The 17,530-nt window shown below is 39.9% G+C and overlaps 1 protein-coding gene across 2 annotated transcripts; it reads right to left on the bottom strand.

Annotated features, from left to right (window-relative positions):
• Positions 1 to 10,909: 10,909 nt before the first annotated feature.
• On the bottom strand, positions 10,910 to 14,234 carry LOC129717954 (IWS1-like protein). 2 transcript variants are annotated; one of them, XM_055668255.1, is made up of 10 exons: positions 14,093 to 14,234; positions 13,134 to 14,014; positions 13,027 to 13,077; positions 12,868 to 12,966; positions 12,681 to 12,806; positions 12,279 to 12,619; positions 11,847 to 12,207; positions 11,496 to 11,785; positions 11,324 to 11,438; positions 10,910 to 11,263 (listed from the first exon to the last, which is right to left on the bottom strand). In XM_055668255.1, exons 1-10 carry the CDS (start codon positions 14,106 to 14,108, stop codon positions 11,141 to 11,143), a joined length of 2,403 nt encoding a protein of 800 aa, XP_055524230.1. In that variant the 5' UTR covers positions 14,109 to 14,234; the 3' UTR covers positions 10,910 to 11,140. The 2 variants fall into 2 exon arrangements, with proteins under 2 accessions (XP_055524230.1, XP_055524231.1); XM_055668256.1 differs by lacking the exon at positions 13,027 to 13,077.
• Positions 14,235 to 17,530: the final 3,296 nt, after the last annotated feature.

Genomic DNA, 17,530 nt, shown 5'->3' with positions numbered 1-17,530 from the left:
TGTTAAGCTTATGCAGTACATGAGCCGTGAAAACATAATGTTTGCATTAGGAAAAGGACTCTTTTCTGATGGTGATAAAAAAAAACTGTGACTGATGATTGAGTTTGATAAATTTCCCATGAAAGGTGAATTCTACGCTCTTGCAAGCGACCTTCCGGCAGTCAACCGGAACGTTGGCCTTGGTGGACGAAAACTTGCGTGAAGGCATGTATTTGAGTTTTTTCTTCGTTTTATTTGTCAATTCCTCTTCAGTTTTCGCGACAAAATTGACAACTTGGGTACTACATCGATATTCTGTCGCTCCATCTCCTCCAACGATCGCTTTAAGTACAGTCGTCGTTCGCTAACAGCAACATGTTTACATTTCAGTTATCGAATTCCGTTCGATAACTGCAACACTAAACACATGCCAAATTGTAGAGGGGGGTCCGTCACTACCATTTTTGTTTTCAATGATGTCGAAAAGTAATTTTTTTAATGAAATAGTGGCAAAAAATAGCAGAAAACTAAAACAGGCAAGCTTTTTGTTTAACCAGTTTGATAGTCATATTTCCGCATCATAATTTATTGCGTTTTAGTAACTACCTACTTTATATAACCAATATGTAGGCGAAGATAAAGTTCATCACTACAGAAAACCATTTTACGAGACGTTTCTGAACTCAATTCATGAATGAAATTTTGACAGAAAGCTCGGAACCGCTGACATAAAGCAAGTAAAAGCAACATCAATGTCAGCAGGATCCGTGACACCTGTCAGTTCCTAAAATTGTCTATTTAAGGCTAGGTCACAAAATTTTGGTTTTTTTAAAGGGGGGAGGGGGAGTTTTATGTACGAAAATATCTATTCAGAATTAATATTGTGTGTTCTGCCACAAATGGTGACATTTCAACACTTATATATATGTATATATATATATATATATATATATATATATATATATATATATATATATATATATATATATATATATATATATATATATATATACATATATATATATATATATATATATATATATATATATATATATATATATATATTATATATTTGTACGCTTTTTTATTATTGAATGTTATTAGTTTTCGCAGTTAAGTTAATGTAATTGTAGGAAAATTATCAAACCTACTTGTCAAGGAGAAAAAAAAGGAATAAAACGAAACTCAAAATAAACTTAAAACTATCTTACTGACTATAAAGTGAGCTAATCGTTGCAATTGAGGAAATGAAACTCTTGGCTTATGAGGAAAAATAATTAACTGTGTTTTAGAAGCATTAGGGGAAATCTTCCATTTTTGTAGGTATGAAGAAAATTTATCTAAACTTTTTTTATGCCGACTGCATATAACACGAAGGCTTTTTCCTTTTGCGGAAATGCTTGTATCGTCACAAAACAGAGATTTCTCACAACCTGGTGGTGAATCAGGAAGATCAGAAGTAAAAATGTTATATAAGAATGGGCCCAAGATACTCCCCTGAGGCACACCAACACCAACAGGCAATCTATTAGATTTATCATTTAGATAGTTAACCTGGAGAGTGCGGTCAGTTAAATAACTTTGTATCATTTTTTTGAGGTAAAGCGGACAACTGAAATTTGACATTTTAGCTATTAAACCTTTATGCCAAACACTGTCGAATGCCTTTTCTATATCTAGAAGAGCAGCTCCAGTCGAATAGCCTTCAGATTTATTAGTTCGAATCATATTTGTTACTCTAAGTAACTGATGAGTAGTTGAATGCCCATGGCGAAAACCAAACTGCTCATTTGCAAAAATTGAGTTCTCATTAATATGTGTTATCATTCTATTAAGAATTATTCTTTCAAAAAGTTTGCTAATAGAGGAAAGTAAACTAATTGGTCGATAACTCACAAAATATTGGTCGTGATCTACTATGCACTGCCTCACTGAGTAGTGAAAGCTATCCAAACAATGCACAAGGAATTTTTTTTTTTCTTATAATAATTACGGAAAGTGAACCACATAACATGGTGATTTTGTTTCATTGATTAATAGTGGAGATCTTTAATCTCCCATCTAGAATGAAGAGACAACAAGTAAACGGAATCGAAAAAAATCGAGAAAAATGAAATGTTCTTTTGAAATGTTTCTAGAGATTCAACAATTTTGATTTTCGAATGCATTTAGAATCCCCCGCGAGATTTGTCACTTCAATGTCAAATATGACTTTGACTTCAGATTCGACGGATTACTGTCCGATAACTGCAAAGTTGTTGCAGTTATCGGTCTTGCAGTCAAAAGCAGTTACAAGACTTGCAGTTATCGAACGGCGACTGTAGTGAGATCCGGCCAGAACACCGTCGCTTCGTCCTTTTAATATTTCTTGATGAACGACGTAACTCCCGCCATACAAATTTGTACAATAAATTTCCCCGTTCACGGCCAGCCCGGAGCAAAAGAAGAGCGGTTTGACTTCCCCTTCTCGCTGATTGTCAGCTACAGTAGCACTCTCTTGGGGAACTAAGTGTGTGAAATTAACTTCACCACAGAACTTCATGTAGGAAGTAAAATACGAGTGCCCTGCCAGTCGTTTCCATTCAGAGTGAGATAGATCTCGTCGTCCATCAGTTCCAAGTTTTAATTATTTCGCGGAATGTTTTAGCATATCATCTATTAAGACATTTTCATGCGGTTCCTTGTTGTGAATATTTCGGTGGTTGTTAGAGGTATTTTTGTATTTCTGATAATTCTGTGTTTTAATTCACAATGACTGTTAAAAAAAATAAGACACATCAAAATGTTCACCAAAAGTTTAAACTTTCAGGGAACGAACCACAGCATTGTGGTTAGGTTTGTACATCATTACCTTATAGATCATTTCACACTAACACATACGCGACTTCTGGGGGCACACATTCCGTCAAAACATCTGACACAAAAGGTAAATATTAAAGGAAAAAAGTATTTCTACGGTTGTTTTTTACTACTTTTCATCGTTTATCTTATACAAGAAGAAGGTAAAACGATTCTATGTGTGTCAAAATAATTGATTTATGTGACGGAAGAATATAAAATGCAAAATTCTTTCACAGTGCCTAAAATTCGTGCGGTGGTTGCATGCAGTTTTCGTGAGGATCGTGATGGTTGTCGATTCAGTCGATTTCCGGCAATTGTTCACAGAACGGAAGAGTGAATACGTTTGTCGACTTTACGACAACAAAAGTGGTTGTCCGCGTTGAAACGGGATGACTTGAAGGCTAATAACTTGAAGCACATCGTAGTTTGCCATCGTCATTTTATTGGAGGTAAAATTAGAATACTTTCATGTTTGACCAATTATTGTTCGAGTATTCGGAACCATACTTGCCCGATGGTAAAAAATCCAACTTTCAAGTATTACTGCTAACATTGACACGAATCAGGTTTGGATTTTACTTTGCTTAGTCATATGGCACACATTCCAATTAGCCATACGGCAACACTTTTTGAAATATGTATTTATGTTCTTCACCAACGATTGAAACATTTAATCACTTGGCATACACAAGCTGCGAGTCAAAACTTACCTCCAAGTTGCTTTCGGAAGCATTTTGGTGATAAGGTTATCGTTATAATCGAGTCTACGAGTTTTGATCCCATGAACTGGAACTATCCTGCTTGGAACATTTTGTACGCATCAAGACTTCGAAAGGCATTTAAGCATTCCCGTGTGTACGTACTCTCACGATGAATGAGGTATTCGACAATATCAAAATAAGCAACGTTTTTCGGTAAAGTGTGCTGTAAGAAGTTTTTCTGTTGTAACTGGTAGGGGTCGAATCCACCGCATAACTTCCATATTTTCTCTTGATACCGAGACTTAACCATTGTAATGTATAAACAGAGAACATATTGTATCATGCCATTCATTTAACAGAGAACATATTTTATCATTTTATTTTATAATTCCGATTAACAACGAAAAATACAACTTGCTCAGTATATTCTACGTTCATTTTCGCCTGGCTGTCAAACTTTGTGTGCCCCGCAGACCACTAACACACTTACACTTTGGCTAAAGCTCTATTGGATCTCCTTTCCATGGTCGCATGCCCGCACCTTGCCTAGTGTGAATAACTTATTTTGAAATTTAACCCACTGTTTCTTCAAAGCCAGCTCGTTTTGCGACACCTTCGGTAGGACAGCTTTAGAGCAAGCCCACAAGTGGCTAAATTGAAGTTTCTAAAGCTAGTTTGGCAACTCCCACCATAACGCGGCAACCGCACCGGGCGTTGCTATGTTGGTTTGGGAAATAGCAATCCCCACCTCGGGTAGTAGCGAGTTATTAAATTTGGCAACGCGATAGCAACGAGCCGAGATTTGATGAAATGTCAAACTGTTGTTTTTTTTTTTGTGCTCGATAGTGAATGTTCGTAATAATATTACGAAGATGATGAGTGTTTTGAATGCGGACTCAATTGGTCGGCCTCGGAAGACGAAGTGTTTTGCCTCGCTTGTTAAACACGTCGTAGGACGCAAGTGTCGGCATGAACCACTACTCAATTTTATTTCCGATTGAGCTGAAATTTTGCACAGGGTGTTTTTTCGGGCAGGTCAACATTTTGTAAGGATTTGAAGTAGAATACTTCTCTCAGGAAGTTCGGCTACATAGGGATGTGAAATGAAAATCTAAAACCGAAAAAAGTGAAAAATATGTCCAATTTAAAATGCTAATAAATCGGTTAGTATCCCATGGATTTCCTTCGTTCTTGCAGCAATAGATTGTAAAATCTTCTAAGATTCTTCTCAAAATAAGATAATTGTAATTTTACTATTCGCACTATTGTACTATTGAAAATAGTCAAGCCTTGTCAAAACGAAAAATTCGACCTCTGATTGGTCGTTATATGACAGCTTCCCAAGCACGGTCGACAGAATTATATACCTTGCAATTGAAAACATGCTATTTGCCCTATATAAGAGCCTGTTTCAGCCGGAGCCGCTCTTAATAGTTCTAGACAGCGACAACAGCAGTCGTCCTTCCTTAGCAGCAGCACTAGCCCTGTGGTTGGTCACCACGTCTCAGGAGCAGCGCGGTTTTTCTCAGTGTGTGTCGCCAGACTGCCATTATTCCCCCCGTGTTGGGGGTGATGAAGATTGCCATCAGGAAATCCAATTTTGGAAACCAAAATGCTTTTTTCAAGGCAAATAAACAGCTCATTGAAAGTTAATAGTTGTTGGATCCTAGCAATTTAAATCTGTCGCACCCGTCTAATTTACTGAATGTGAAATAGCTTCCACAGTGCATGTTGTCCGTGTATCTTAATTCCCCCACTGTTAGAGCAGCTCAAAGGTTGCGATCAGCAACCGATTTTTAACCGCAAAATGCCTTTTTCAAGGCAAATAAACAAGTAATTGAAGGCTAATAATTTTCTGGCAACACAAGCAGACATTCTGTGCGGGATGCAATCAAATTCTTTTGTAGTTGTCTAATTTTTACTTTATTGAGTTAACCCCCCACTGTAGGGGCAGCGCAAAGGCTGCGATCAGCATAACCGACTTTGAATAACAAACTGCCCTGTTAGAACGCGTTCACAAAGACAGTTAGGCCTCTGCCATGGTGAACGCGAACACAAGCGATGGGGCGAGAAACTTGCCGTAGGTAAATAAACAACTCTCTTTACGGCTGTTCGGCATTCTGGATTTTGGCAATCGAAACTTCTGCTGGCTGTCTGATTTTCAGTGTGAAAACAGCCTTCAACTTTGTTGTCAGAGTGCCTGACTACGATTTGGTAATATTGTTTAAGTTAAATGTTTACAAAATATTACAATATTCCTCTTTCTCACATTCAATAAAACAGGTAATACAATGCCTTCGTCATACGCAAGTTCACCATAACTCCCGCTATCGGCGTAACACAGAGATGCAATCAGCGCCATATCCGATTTTAAATTCAACGACAAACTGTCATTTTTAGGACAACCAAACAAATGAATTGAAGATTTAATATTTTCTCGTTCTGAGCTTTAACCAAAAGTTAATTATCTTAATTTGAATTCACATGTACATATACTCTGACTGTTGAAACTTGTTTGCGCCGTAAAGAGTTTGTTTTTTTCCTGTTCAGTGAGGTCGTATTTATATGTGCAAACAGAAATTGAGTAGTACTTCAACTACATTTGCACAGAATTTTCATTAGTGCCAATGGGCGGTCAACATTTATTTGCTAGGAAGAATGACTGACATGCAAGCAGCCGGGTTATCTTTTTTGTAAAAGTATTCTACTTCAACCTTGCGGTCGTGGCTTTACACACAACCCTCCTGTGATTTTTTAATGAGATGACCATTTTGGTTGGCATTTCGGTCTGCAACCTAAACGATGCGGAAAGCTCAAATCCTCACAAGATTGGCCAATATTATTCAATAAACCTGGAAGGTTTAAGCAAAACTTCTCGGGAGTATTACCAACTATTTTCCCGTTTCGTTCGGTCGTTGTATAAAAAACCATTTTTCTCCTTTACCGCTGTTTCAATCTGCAAAAACAACCTAAGATGCGTTCGAAAGCGGCGTTGGGAATGGTCATCGGTATAGACCGTTGTTAAAACGCTGGATGGCACCTTCCTCCGTATGGCGGTTTTTTTTGGGTATTTACTAGGCTGAGAGTCGCCCCGAATCTTTCCAAAAACCATTTTCTTAATCGCGTATAAGGAAATTTGTTTTGCGAAATCACTTTCTTCATCACTAGACTGCCGCGCATAGCAAGTCAGTCCCATTTGCATTTTCAGTAAAATTGAGTTATTACGCGTAAATGGTAGCTAACAATGCATAGTTTCGTAACAATGGATGAGCTCATGAACTTTGTTATGAAAAACTGCTGGAAAACATCCAAACATATTGTCCCATCTCGTAAAAAGCAATGTTTTAAAATCATATAAAAACGCGTTTTTCTCGGCTTGTTGAAAATGCAGGTGGGACTGACATGCTATTCGCGGCAGTAGAACCAATCAAATAATCGAAAACAATTTACGCGTTCTATATTCAAGTTCTTTTTGGCGGCAAATTTTCAAATAATAATAGCAAACTGTGGGAACCGAGACAGCATGAAATACAGAATACAACTAATGACAGTTCCCCAGCTTTCAGTAGAATAGTCATTTAAGCCAACGTTGCGGGACGTGCCCAGTTTTACGGAATTACTTTAAATAAACATATAAGGATGAAAAAATGTACGCACAAGTAAAAAAATCTGCAAAAGAATTATGCTATCGATAACTTGGGAGAACGGAAACAAAGTTAAAACAAAGTTATGTGAAATGGAGGGAACATTTTATGAAGTAGAAAGAACGTAGATCATTCCGGAAACGATTGACTGACGGATAAGTTGGTTATTACTAGATCCGCAAAAAATATGCGAAATACATCACAAACAAATATTTTGCCAACGCTGGCTAGTGACGGTCTTCAGAAATTGGCAACTGCCGGTGTGAAAAAGAAATAGTGGAATTGGTAATCCCCATTAGCAACGACCGGTGCGAAAATCGGTTGCTATCCAAAATAGCAACGGCCAGCGTTGTGAAAATAGCAACTCAAATGGCAACTCACCGGTGCGCGTGCCCTTAGTAGACTCAACAACTTCCTGGTCTTCACCAGATCAGGTCCGGTTTTTTGTCGCTGCCTGACCGCCGCAGAGTCGACTGGGTCTTCTTGAACTACCTCATCAACCGGAGCGCGGAAAATAGAATCGTTAGCAATCAATGAATCTAATATCTATCTTGACTGCACAGGAGCTGTTGTTAGAGTCAAAATTGTGAATATCACATATTCAGACGCCGGACTGTAGTTTGGTACATGAGAGTCTGTTGTTAACAAACACCGGTGGTTGAGAACAATGTAAGTTAATAAATTTTAGTTCGAGTATTGAGAAAACCTTTACTGAGTGAAATCCTTTCTCCAAAGGATCGAAGCAACAGTGCACATGTTTTTTTGGCGGATCTGCTCTTCTTTCAGCACCATCTCAATGATCACTCTACAGATTGGAATGAAATTTGGGCAACGTAAACATTATACCACTATTATACTCTTAGCTAGTTTTAGCCAAAATTTCCTCATTCTTCACCCACTCGTTGAAAAGAAACAACCTAATCAATGTGTCTCAATTGTTTTCGAATGAAACATTAAAATTTCATGCCATTTAGCAAAATTAGGCTCTATGTTGGTTATTGCCAAAACTGCCATTTCCAGCACGTCAATTTTAATACGTTTCACTTTTTTTTCCTAGAATATAATCAGGATTATTCGGTACCTCCCTCTATGGATTATAAAAATGAGTCTCACCAATGAAACTTTACATGCCTCTTAAATTTACTCAACGTAAGGGAAACATTCTTCCTTGAACATAACATTTCTTATTATCTTACTTCAACGGCCTCGAGCCGTAGTGACTAGTGCCGTACAAAGAATTTTTCTCTACTCTCTCCGGTCCTGGGCTACTCGTCGCCAATTTCCTAGGCGTCTTGACACTCACAGATCCGCTTCAACCTGGTTAAGCCACCTAGCACGTTGGGCCCATCTGATTCTGATGCCAGCAGGTTCCTTGACGAAAACCGATTTTACCGCACTGTCGTCCGGCATCCTCGCGACATGTCCAGCCCATCGCAGCTATAGTCACTGTATGTTTTACTAGTCTGGAGGAGTGGATTCGGGAATCTGTTAAAACTGTCAAAACGGGAACCCAGTCGTATAAAAACTCCATTAACTGGTTTCTGTTTTGATAGTTCAAATTGGTTCCCGAGTCCACTCCGCCAGACTAGTAAAATTTACAGTGACTAAAATTGCAGCTTCTCGACCTTTGTCAGGTTCACTATGGGAATCTCTCCAAGTAGTGTCTGCAGCTCGTGATTCACTGGTCTGCGCTTCTCTCCGCTTTCGGTTTGTTCTTCACCAAATATTGTCTGCAACGTATGCTCCTGAATACAAGTGTCCTACGAAGGCCACAAAAGGCCCGATTTCCAGCTTGAATACGTCGTTGGTTTTCTATACTTATGTTATTGTCGGCGGTTACCAGAGATCCCAAGTATACGAACTCAGCTACCCTTTTCGAGATCATCGCCGTCCATGATCACTGTCCGTGGGAGGCGAATCCATTTTCTCGTCTCAACCCTCTGCGCGCTTCGAAGGGGTGCAAAAATGTCCTCGATACGCTCACGTTACACATCACTGGATCCAAGGTAGCTCGCTTGTGATCGAGTATCCCTCTCATCCCTACATACATCTGGACTCGAGGTGTATCCTTTTCGGCACTAGTTAACTTTCTCGTTAAACTTGTGCGCGCCGTTAGTCCGAAATAGTTGCTTTAGCTCTTTACGATCTCTGTCCTCTTGCTGGCGCTTCTTTCTCCTCATAATCGTGGCAACTCATTTCGAGCTCGTCGATAATTGGCCGTGTTCTTAAACCAGTCATTTTGTCGGCTAAACGTGCCGTGGCTGCGACCTCTCCGATAGCCGAACAAAGCTTGCCCCATCCAAAGTCGAGAGTCGAAGTATAGCCCCCTATTACAGAAGATGAGGTGAGTTGATCAATGCAAATGGCAAGTCGGCTAGATTTTGGACGAGTTGCTCCTCTGTCACTCACCTGTCACCTGCCAAGATTTACTCGCGTTTCCTAATACATTTTGTTCGTCTCGTAAGTGACTGCGGGCGAGGAGAGTTGCTCACCTGATGGTGTAGTTGAAGAAACGACCTTCAATCCACATCACACATCCTCTCGTTGATCGCCTCCCAGTTGATCACACGATCCAACATTCTGCCGAGCACACAAAAACCCGTTCCCAGCTGATTGGTTGCTCCACCGCTTCGGTAGCACTGGGCCTTGCCGCCACGGACTTTCCACACCTTCTCACCTTTGTGACAGATCTTCTGCAGTTCTAATTGTTCTAACAGCAGTCTGTCTCCGCCAACGAATTCTCGTCTTTTAACCAACGTATTGCAGCATTCTGCTACCTTGTTTTGCTGAGAGGAATTGGTTACAATAAGTTAAACTTCAATTCTTGTAGTAGTTGCGTTGCTTTTCTTCCTTTCTTCCAGTTTCTTTGAACGATAGTCCTTTTGAATATACCTGATCTTACCACAGCGATAAAACTTGCCGGTAAACTTTTTCTACTGCTTCTTTCTACCTCCGATGAAAGCCGTCGATCAACATCTGTTGCTTGGCCGTCTCTGGCTTCAGGTTCTTCTCTTACAGATTCACGATATCTTCAAAGGGATGGCAGCTCTATCTAAATTCAACACGTTTGACAGTAGGCAACATTTCTATTTAAAAATAAAGCCGCAAGGCAAGCGCCCAACAAAAGTTTCATATACTTATCACTTCAGTCGGGAGGACATGTTACCGTCCCCCTGGATATCTTCACGAAGGCTTCCGCGTTATGAAAATAAATTATAAAAAGCAGAGATTTTTTGCAAAAAAAATGACAAAACTTATGTAAATAAACGAACGCAGCCACTTATTCACGGACAAATGGCAGCGTCTTTAGTGTGCTTATACTTTCTGGTGCAGTCTATAATTTTCTTAAAATGTTTTCTCAAAAACTATCAACCGGCATTCAAAATATCACTGGAAACACAGCGTTCATAAGCAAGAGTCGTGAAATATTAGTTAGTTTAGCATAGTTTACAGTCCCAAGAAAAGTGAAAAACACGCTGACAGTTCACGTGGTGAAAAACCCGCAAGTTTATACGTTGAATCGCCAACTGTTCATAATACACGTGACCTTCATCGAGTGAGTAAAGGTGTTCAAGGTTTAACCAGCACAGCATGTGACACACCTTCTCTGATTGCTTTATTTATCGAAAGCATCCTGTGAGAACCGCCTATTATCGATTACTACCTATAAATACATTTTTAATGAGGATGTCTCTTCCTTGCGGTTTGCCGTAACAGTTGTAAATATAAATAGGACAAATCGAATATTGTGAGACGTAGTATACCTTTATTGATATCATCATTTATTTAAAAAAAAAGTTTCTAGAGCAAAGTACAGTGTAATTAATAGCATACCTTGAGGCCAGTCCTGCCAGTTTTTGAAACTATTTTCTCTGGCATTTTGGTTATTGAAAGCCAAAGTATAGTTTAAAGGTTATCACGGTTTATATGATAGAATTAATCAACTATAACTTCCTCGTCGACCGTTGGGTCCAATTAAAGCGCCATTTTTCTGCCTTCGATGGAAATCTCAACGGCACGCCGCGAACCCTTCAAACGCTTAGCATCAATGAACTTTTTCAAGTGTTTTTCATATCGATTCATTTTCTTCTTGGTGATCTGTAATTAAACGAGAAACATAAATCGTTATGCTTTTCTACCGCTCCTCAAATTTATTACCCGTGTCATATCAATATCGCTGGTAGATTTCGGTCGTACGATATATTCTTTATCCGATGGCATGGGAACGCGAGCGCGCTGTACCCATCCTTTGTCTCCTGGACGTAAAGCACCTCTGCCAAGGGAAACAATCCGTAAAAATATTGTAGATAAATTACAAGCTCAAACTTACTTTTCCGCTTCGGTGAACGGTAGACCTTTTTTGCTAGTGCTACCTTGTCCCTGAGGTTCCGGAGAGTTTCGACGCTTTTTTGGCATCTGCTGCAGATCTCGCTCCTGTCTTTCCTCGCGAGACATAGCCTTAAAGTCAGTACTGAGGTTGAAAATTGGTCGTGCCCATTCGGAAATCAGTCTTCCCGCACGCTCACGATTCAATTTCGATTCCCTGGGATGTTTGTAGAGGTACATAACCGCTTTGCCAATACCCGACTGTTTCAGGTACGACTTATCAATACAAGGGAACTGCAACAAAGAATGCGTTAGTTACGAGAGCAGTTTTGTACTGTAGATATGCTGTACTTACATCGGATAGTAACTTCAAAATCGACTCTCGAATTTGTAAACAGGGTAACGATTTGTTCGGTAACGGAGCCAACCAATCAGTCAGGACATTTAGCACATTATGTTCCAAAAAGGCCAATTGTAGGTCTTTTTTTATCAACTGAGACATTGCATACTTTAGGATGGCAATCTTTTTAGTGGCAGGCTGGCCCGTATTATTTAACTGGCGATCATCTTCGGCTGCTTGGCGCATCTGTTGCAACAGTTGCGCAATCAGATCGTCGTTGTCATTGATTAAATCGATATCGTTGCGTTTGCGTCGTTTTGATTTCTCTTCTTTTTTGCGTGCCAACATTAACTCAAAGTCCGAGATAAATTCGCGTCTACGAGGAAAATAAAAGAAATATGTTGTTAGTAATAATCGAAAAATTCACGGGCTTAGCAATATACAGACCCGCTCCCTTCACGTACACCCTCATCATCAGAATCCCCGGTGTCGACCAACGGTCGTTCATTGATAGCGCTAGATTCGTCCTTCGATTCCTCCGTTCCTGGAACAGCGGGATCTGCAGTCTCCTCCAATTCTTCCCCTTCGTGGTCAGAGTCGGTAATTTTAGCACGTTTCTTCGGCGTTTTGTCCGCTGCTCCTTCATCGTCCGAGTCGCTCAAAACGGCACCCCGCTTCTTTGTTTTCGCCGGTGAGACCGATCGACTACCGGATCGCGATCTATCTGAACGTGACCGGGAACGGCTACGAGATTTTGCCGAGCTTCGACTACGACTACGGCTACGTCTCTGCGTTACATCAATAAGTATTACTTTTCAGCGTAAAAGAGATAAGTTATTGTACACTTACAGAGCTTGCTCGACTTCCGGAGCGACTGCGGCTTCTCGAACGAGATCTTGATCGTGAACCAGACTTAGATCGCGAGCGTGATCTGGAACCTGACTTTCTACTTCTGCTCCGACTACGACTTTGTCTCTAAAATAGAAATATTACATAATGCATACCGAGAAACCATTCCAGTTAATATTTCACTTACCGCACTAGACCGACTTCTAGATCTTGATCTGGAGCCCGACCTAGACCGGGATCTAGATCTACTCCTGGATCTGCTTCCGCTTCGACTACGGCTACGAGCCTAGTAAAATAAAACAAAAGTTATTCAATCTAAACGGAAAAAAATGCACATGAATTTCACCTTGCTTCCTGATCGACTGCGGCTTCGTGACCGAGACCTTGACTTACGAGCCTATAAAATAACATAAAGATCAACACCCAAATAAAGTAATTGAGTACAATGTTTACCTTGCTTCCCGATCGACTGCGACTTCGTGAGCGGGATCTCGACTTAGAGCGTGATGCTGATCTAGACCTGGATCGGGATCGCGATCGACTGCCTGCAGGTGACTTAGAGCGCGATATTGACCGTGAACGCGAGCGTGAAGCGGAACGAGCCTTAGAGACTGATCTCGAACGAGACCGTGATCTCGAGCGTGCTTTGGAAACCGATTTGGAGCGCGATTTAGAACGAGACTTCGAACGGGATCGTGCCTTGGAAGGCGATTTGGAGCGCGACTTGGATCGAGACTTCGACCGTGAACGTGAGCGTGAGCGTGAGCGCGCAAGCGATGCGGACCTGGAACGCGACTTGGATCGTGACTTAGAACGGGTTTTGGATTGCGATCTAGACCGAACTTTGGATGGTGTCACGGAACGTGATTTAGATCGAGACCTAGAGCGCGATTTTGATTTTGCAACACTCTTTGATCTGGAGCGTGATTTTGAGCGTGAACGTTTAGATCTGTTGGACCCGACACTACGGCTGCGGCTCTTCCTTGACGCAGGTGATCCACTGCGAGACCGGTTACCATTTCTGACAATTTCATTAGTCGGCGATTTAGAACGACTCTTGTCGCGAAGCGAATCGATACTTTCTTTAGTGCTATTATGCTCTGCCGTTGTATTCGGGCTTGGAGTGCGTGATTTCGATTTATGCGAACCCGCAGCATCGCTTCGAGCTGATTTTACGGATGATGAACGTGAACGTGAACGAGATTTTACAGCAGCTGCGTCAGAGCTTTTGGAAGGACTTCGTGGCTTTGATGGGGAACGCGATCGTGAACGAGATTTCCGTTCACCGGAAGGACTCGCTTCTCGAGAAGCCGATTGACGCTCGATGGATACGTCTTAAAATAAGAAGAAATGTGTTGAATATAAATTCTGAAAAATAAAGGTATACTCGAGCATTATTATCACAATCATACCATTTTCGGACTCCATAACTTAATATAGTTTAATGTTACACTGTTTTGTAACTTCTATCTATTGAATTTTGCGGCTTGCACGAGATTTTTCACCAGCCGATCACTTTTGTTCAAAGACGAAATAAATGTCCATTATTTTTGACGCGTTACCTAACGTTACGATGAACTGACAATGGTTTTTATAGTTGGTAATGACAATTTGCTATAATCAGACATTATAAAACTACACGCAGAAGTGTAAAATTTGTAAAACGAAGTAAAATTAACTTCTTTGCGTGAGTCAAATCCGTCTTAGCCTCCCAGATGGTGTTCTAAAGGCTCGTCGTCGTACGTTCGAATCCCGACTTAGGAGAGACTGTTAGTCTTAGTTTGATTTTTTTATTGCGCTAGCCCGACAAATGTCTAGTACAATAACAGAAGAAGACACCGTCAAATCAAGGCCCCAAGTAAATAAGGTGAAAAATTGCTAGGTGAATACTTATCGTACAGCGATCAGTGTTGCTTATTGCTTTGACTACTGGATTTTCAGCTCACTTCTTCAAGCACAGTTTGCATCTGTGCATTGTCGTTACAAAAAAAGATTGAGTAACACTAATATACTCTCTTCGGAATTTGATTGATTCCAACTAAATTTTTTTTCAATGTTCAACTAAGAGTGAAATTTATTGAATTTATTGCGTAACACTTATTAGATGTCCTTACATGAATATATAATTACAATCACAAACAAGATTTTCCAATAATTTTATTTTTTTTAATAATGTATTCTGACAGCACTGCCGCACACGAATAAAAGCAAACTGTCAAAAAGTATGGAGGGTGATGGTAATTTCGTTTTTGCGGTGTAGCTACACTCGTGTTACACTTTTTACCTTGTAACTCCGGGAACGGTGTAGTACCGTCGCGAAAACGAATTCATAAATGTCAATGAGCACTTTGATGCACACTTCTTTGTTGTTGCACTTTCAAACTGTGTATATATTTACTTATTTTTTCTATTTTTCTCCTTTTAAATAGTTAATATTCAAAGATTGGTGACGCTTACATCGTATTTATGCTATGAATATTTTGATTTTTTTATTATTATTTTCTTTTATTATATTTTATCGGTTGAACAGATAAAAATTGTTTACGAATATTTTACTCTAAATAGCGTTACTCGATTTTTAATTTTGCCCAAAGGGATTAATACTTATAGTCACACTGATAAGCAAGACAGGAAATTTTCTGGGGTTGTGTCACATTTCCCCGAAAACCTTTTTCCCGAAACCCGATTTTCCGAAAGCTATTTCCTCAAATGACATATCCCCGAATGTACCGGTTTTCCCGAATGTAACATTTTCCCGAATGTAACATTTCCCCGAAATCCAATTCCCCGAGTGTAACATTTCCCCGAAATCGAATTCTCAATAAAAACCGGTGTCACGTCGTGGGCCTGCCGACGCTTCTGCCTTAACGCACTCTGGGGCGTCCGGCCGTGTGGTGCTGTGGATCACCCGTTTGTACAATTGTTGGGCACGCGTGGCTCGCTCGCTCGCCGCGTCCGGGTTCATACGCTTCCCGGCTTGGGCCACAGTCATTGATAAACAGTCAATCCAGAACTGGCTGAGGGAATCCAACTGACTAATTAAAACAAAGCATTGTGATGGCCTGCGCAGGTGTTGGCACAATATGTTTTCTGCCCAGTGCTCTAAATGTCAACGTGAAGAAATTCAAGCAAGCGCGGGTAAACGGCGGGATTAACTATGACTCTCTTATAGCCAAATGTTCGTTTTCGTAGGTGTGATCCCCTAGTTTAGCATACAGAATACAGTAACTATTCGCTAACTGGACATGCTTTAACTGGGCTTCGTTTTAACTGGGCACTCGCTAACTGGGAGGATTCCCAGTTAAAAAGACAACAAACGTCAAATATCTAAACGAACGGAGGGCATGTGGATTGGGAACGAAAATTGAAAAATTAAAGTTTTTCTAATCGAGCATATTTAAAACACAAAAACAATCGCTAAATGTACTCGCTATATGAAACTAAAGTTTAAAAGCTTTATTTGAGAGATAAGTTTGTAGTTGTGGCTTCTCTATTTGGTGATCAACTTGAGAACGAAAGCCTTTTATGAAGTTGTCGCAAAGCAGCGTTATCCATCGAACTCCCCCTCGGCGTTGAGATGATATCCCAGTTAGCGAGCTGATTTCAATAACTGGAGAGTGCTCGTCGCCCAGTTAGCGAACAGTTGCTGTACATCTTAAACAATCGAGCCTTTCGTGATTCCAGCCTTTCGTGTTTCAACCTTTTGAGTTTGTTTTTCGACACTCCCATGCAGATAGAATGGAAAAATCTGAAGTTATTAAACAAGATATCAATGGAAACAGTTGGAAGAAGATTAGATAAACATATGTAAACGAAACAATTATCCCAATTTCACTTTATGCCGATGAATTTTAAGTGATTGACGCACAGGGCTCGCATAGTAACAGGCATAGTGTTTGTGGTATTTATTATAATCTCCTTACATTGCCTGACGAATTCTCTTCAAAATTGAAAAATATATTTGTCACGGGAATATTGAAAAAAAAACAAGACATTAAAAATGAAGACATTAACAGGTTGATAGTACCAATGATTGATGTATTCAAAGAGTTAGAAGACCATGGAATTGAATTCTGCATTGATGGTGAAACGAAGACTGTTAGATTTGTTCTATGTTTGCTGACCGGAGACAATTTGGGCATTCATACAATGTTCTCTTTATCAAGCGGCTTCAATGCCACCTTCTATTGCAGGTTTTCTAGAAGACCTAAGGATCTTCTCAAGAAAGACACTATAGAGCATGCTGACTGCCTTAGACGCATACAAGATTATCATGAAGATATCAGTCTGAATTTATTAAGTGAAACAGGAATAGCTGCGAATTCAATATTCAATTCTTTGCCTTCGTTCCATGTTGTAACTAACAAAAGCGTTAACCCAATGCACGATCTCTTTAGTTCAGGAGTAGGTAAATATGGATTGACGAAGGTCTTAAATCACTGTATTTTCGTGAAACAGTATTTTTCTATGAAACAGTTAAATGATAACCGTAAAGAAATTGGAAAAACCAGTATGAATGACGAGCTCAGACGAATGCCGGATATTACAGGGCATTATGTAAGTCGCGAAAAATGCAAATCGGTTCTACTTAGGATGTCATCGAGTGAAACACAGATTTTTACTCATTATTTTACCTTTAATATAGGTAAATACGTTCCAACCGATGATTTGGTTTGGAAATATTGTATTGTAATGATAAGACTCGTTGATCTATGCTTGAAATCGTCATTTACAGTGATGATCTGGCTCGAATAAGGCAGCTTATTGAAACGCATCATACCCTATACATTCAGTTGTTTAAAGAAGATTTGAAACCTAAGCATCATTTTCTAATTCATTACCCAACGGTA

This window comes from Wyeomyia smithii, chromosome 1 (genome assembly GCF_029784165.1).
Source record: "Wyeomyia smithii strain HCP4-BCI-WySm-NY-G18 chromosome 1, ASM2978416v1, whole genome shotgun sequence".
NCBI lineage: Eukaryota > Metazoa > Arthropoda > Insecta > Diptera > Culicidae > Wyeomyia > Wyeomyia smithii.
The sequence above is the reverse complement of the archived record's forward strand: the minus strand, read 5'-3'. Positions and strand labels throughout refer to the sequence as shown.

Coding starts and splice junctions, on each gene's coding strand:
- LOC129717954 (XM_055668255.1), bottom strand. Junction 12,807..12,867: donor CTAGAAGTCGGTCTAGTGCG/GTAAGTGAAATA, acceptor TTTCTATTTTAG/AGACAAAGTCGTAGTCGGAG. Junction 11,786..11,846: donor TTTTGAAGTTACTATCCGAT/GTAAGTACAGCA, acceptor TCTTTGTTGCAG/TTCCCTTGTATTGATAAGTC.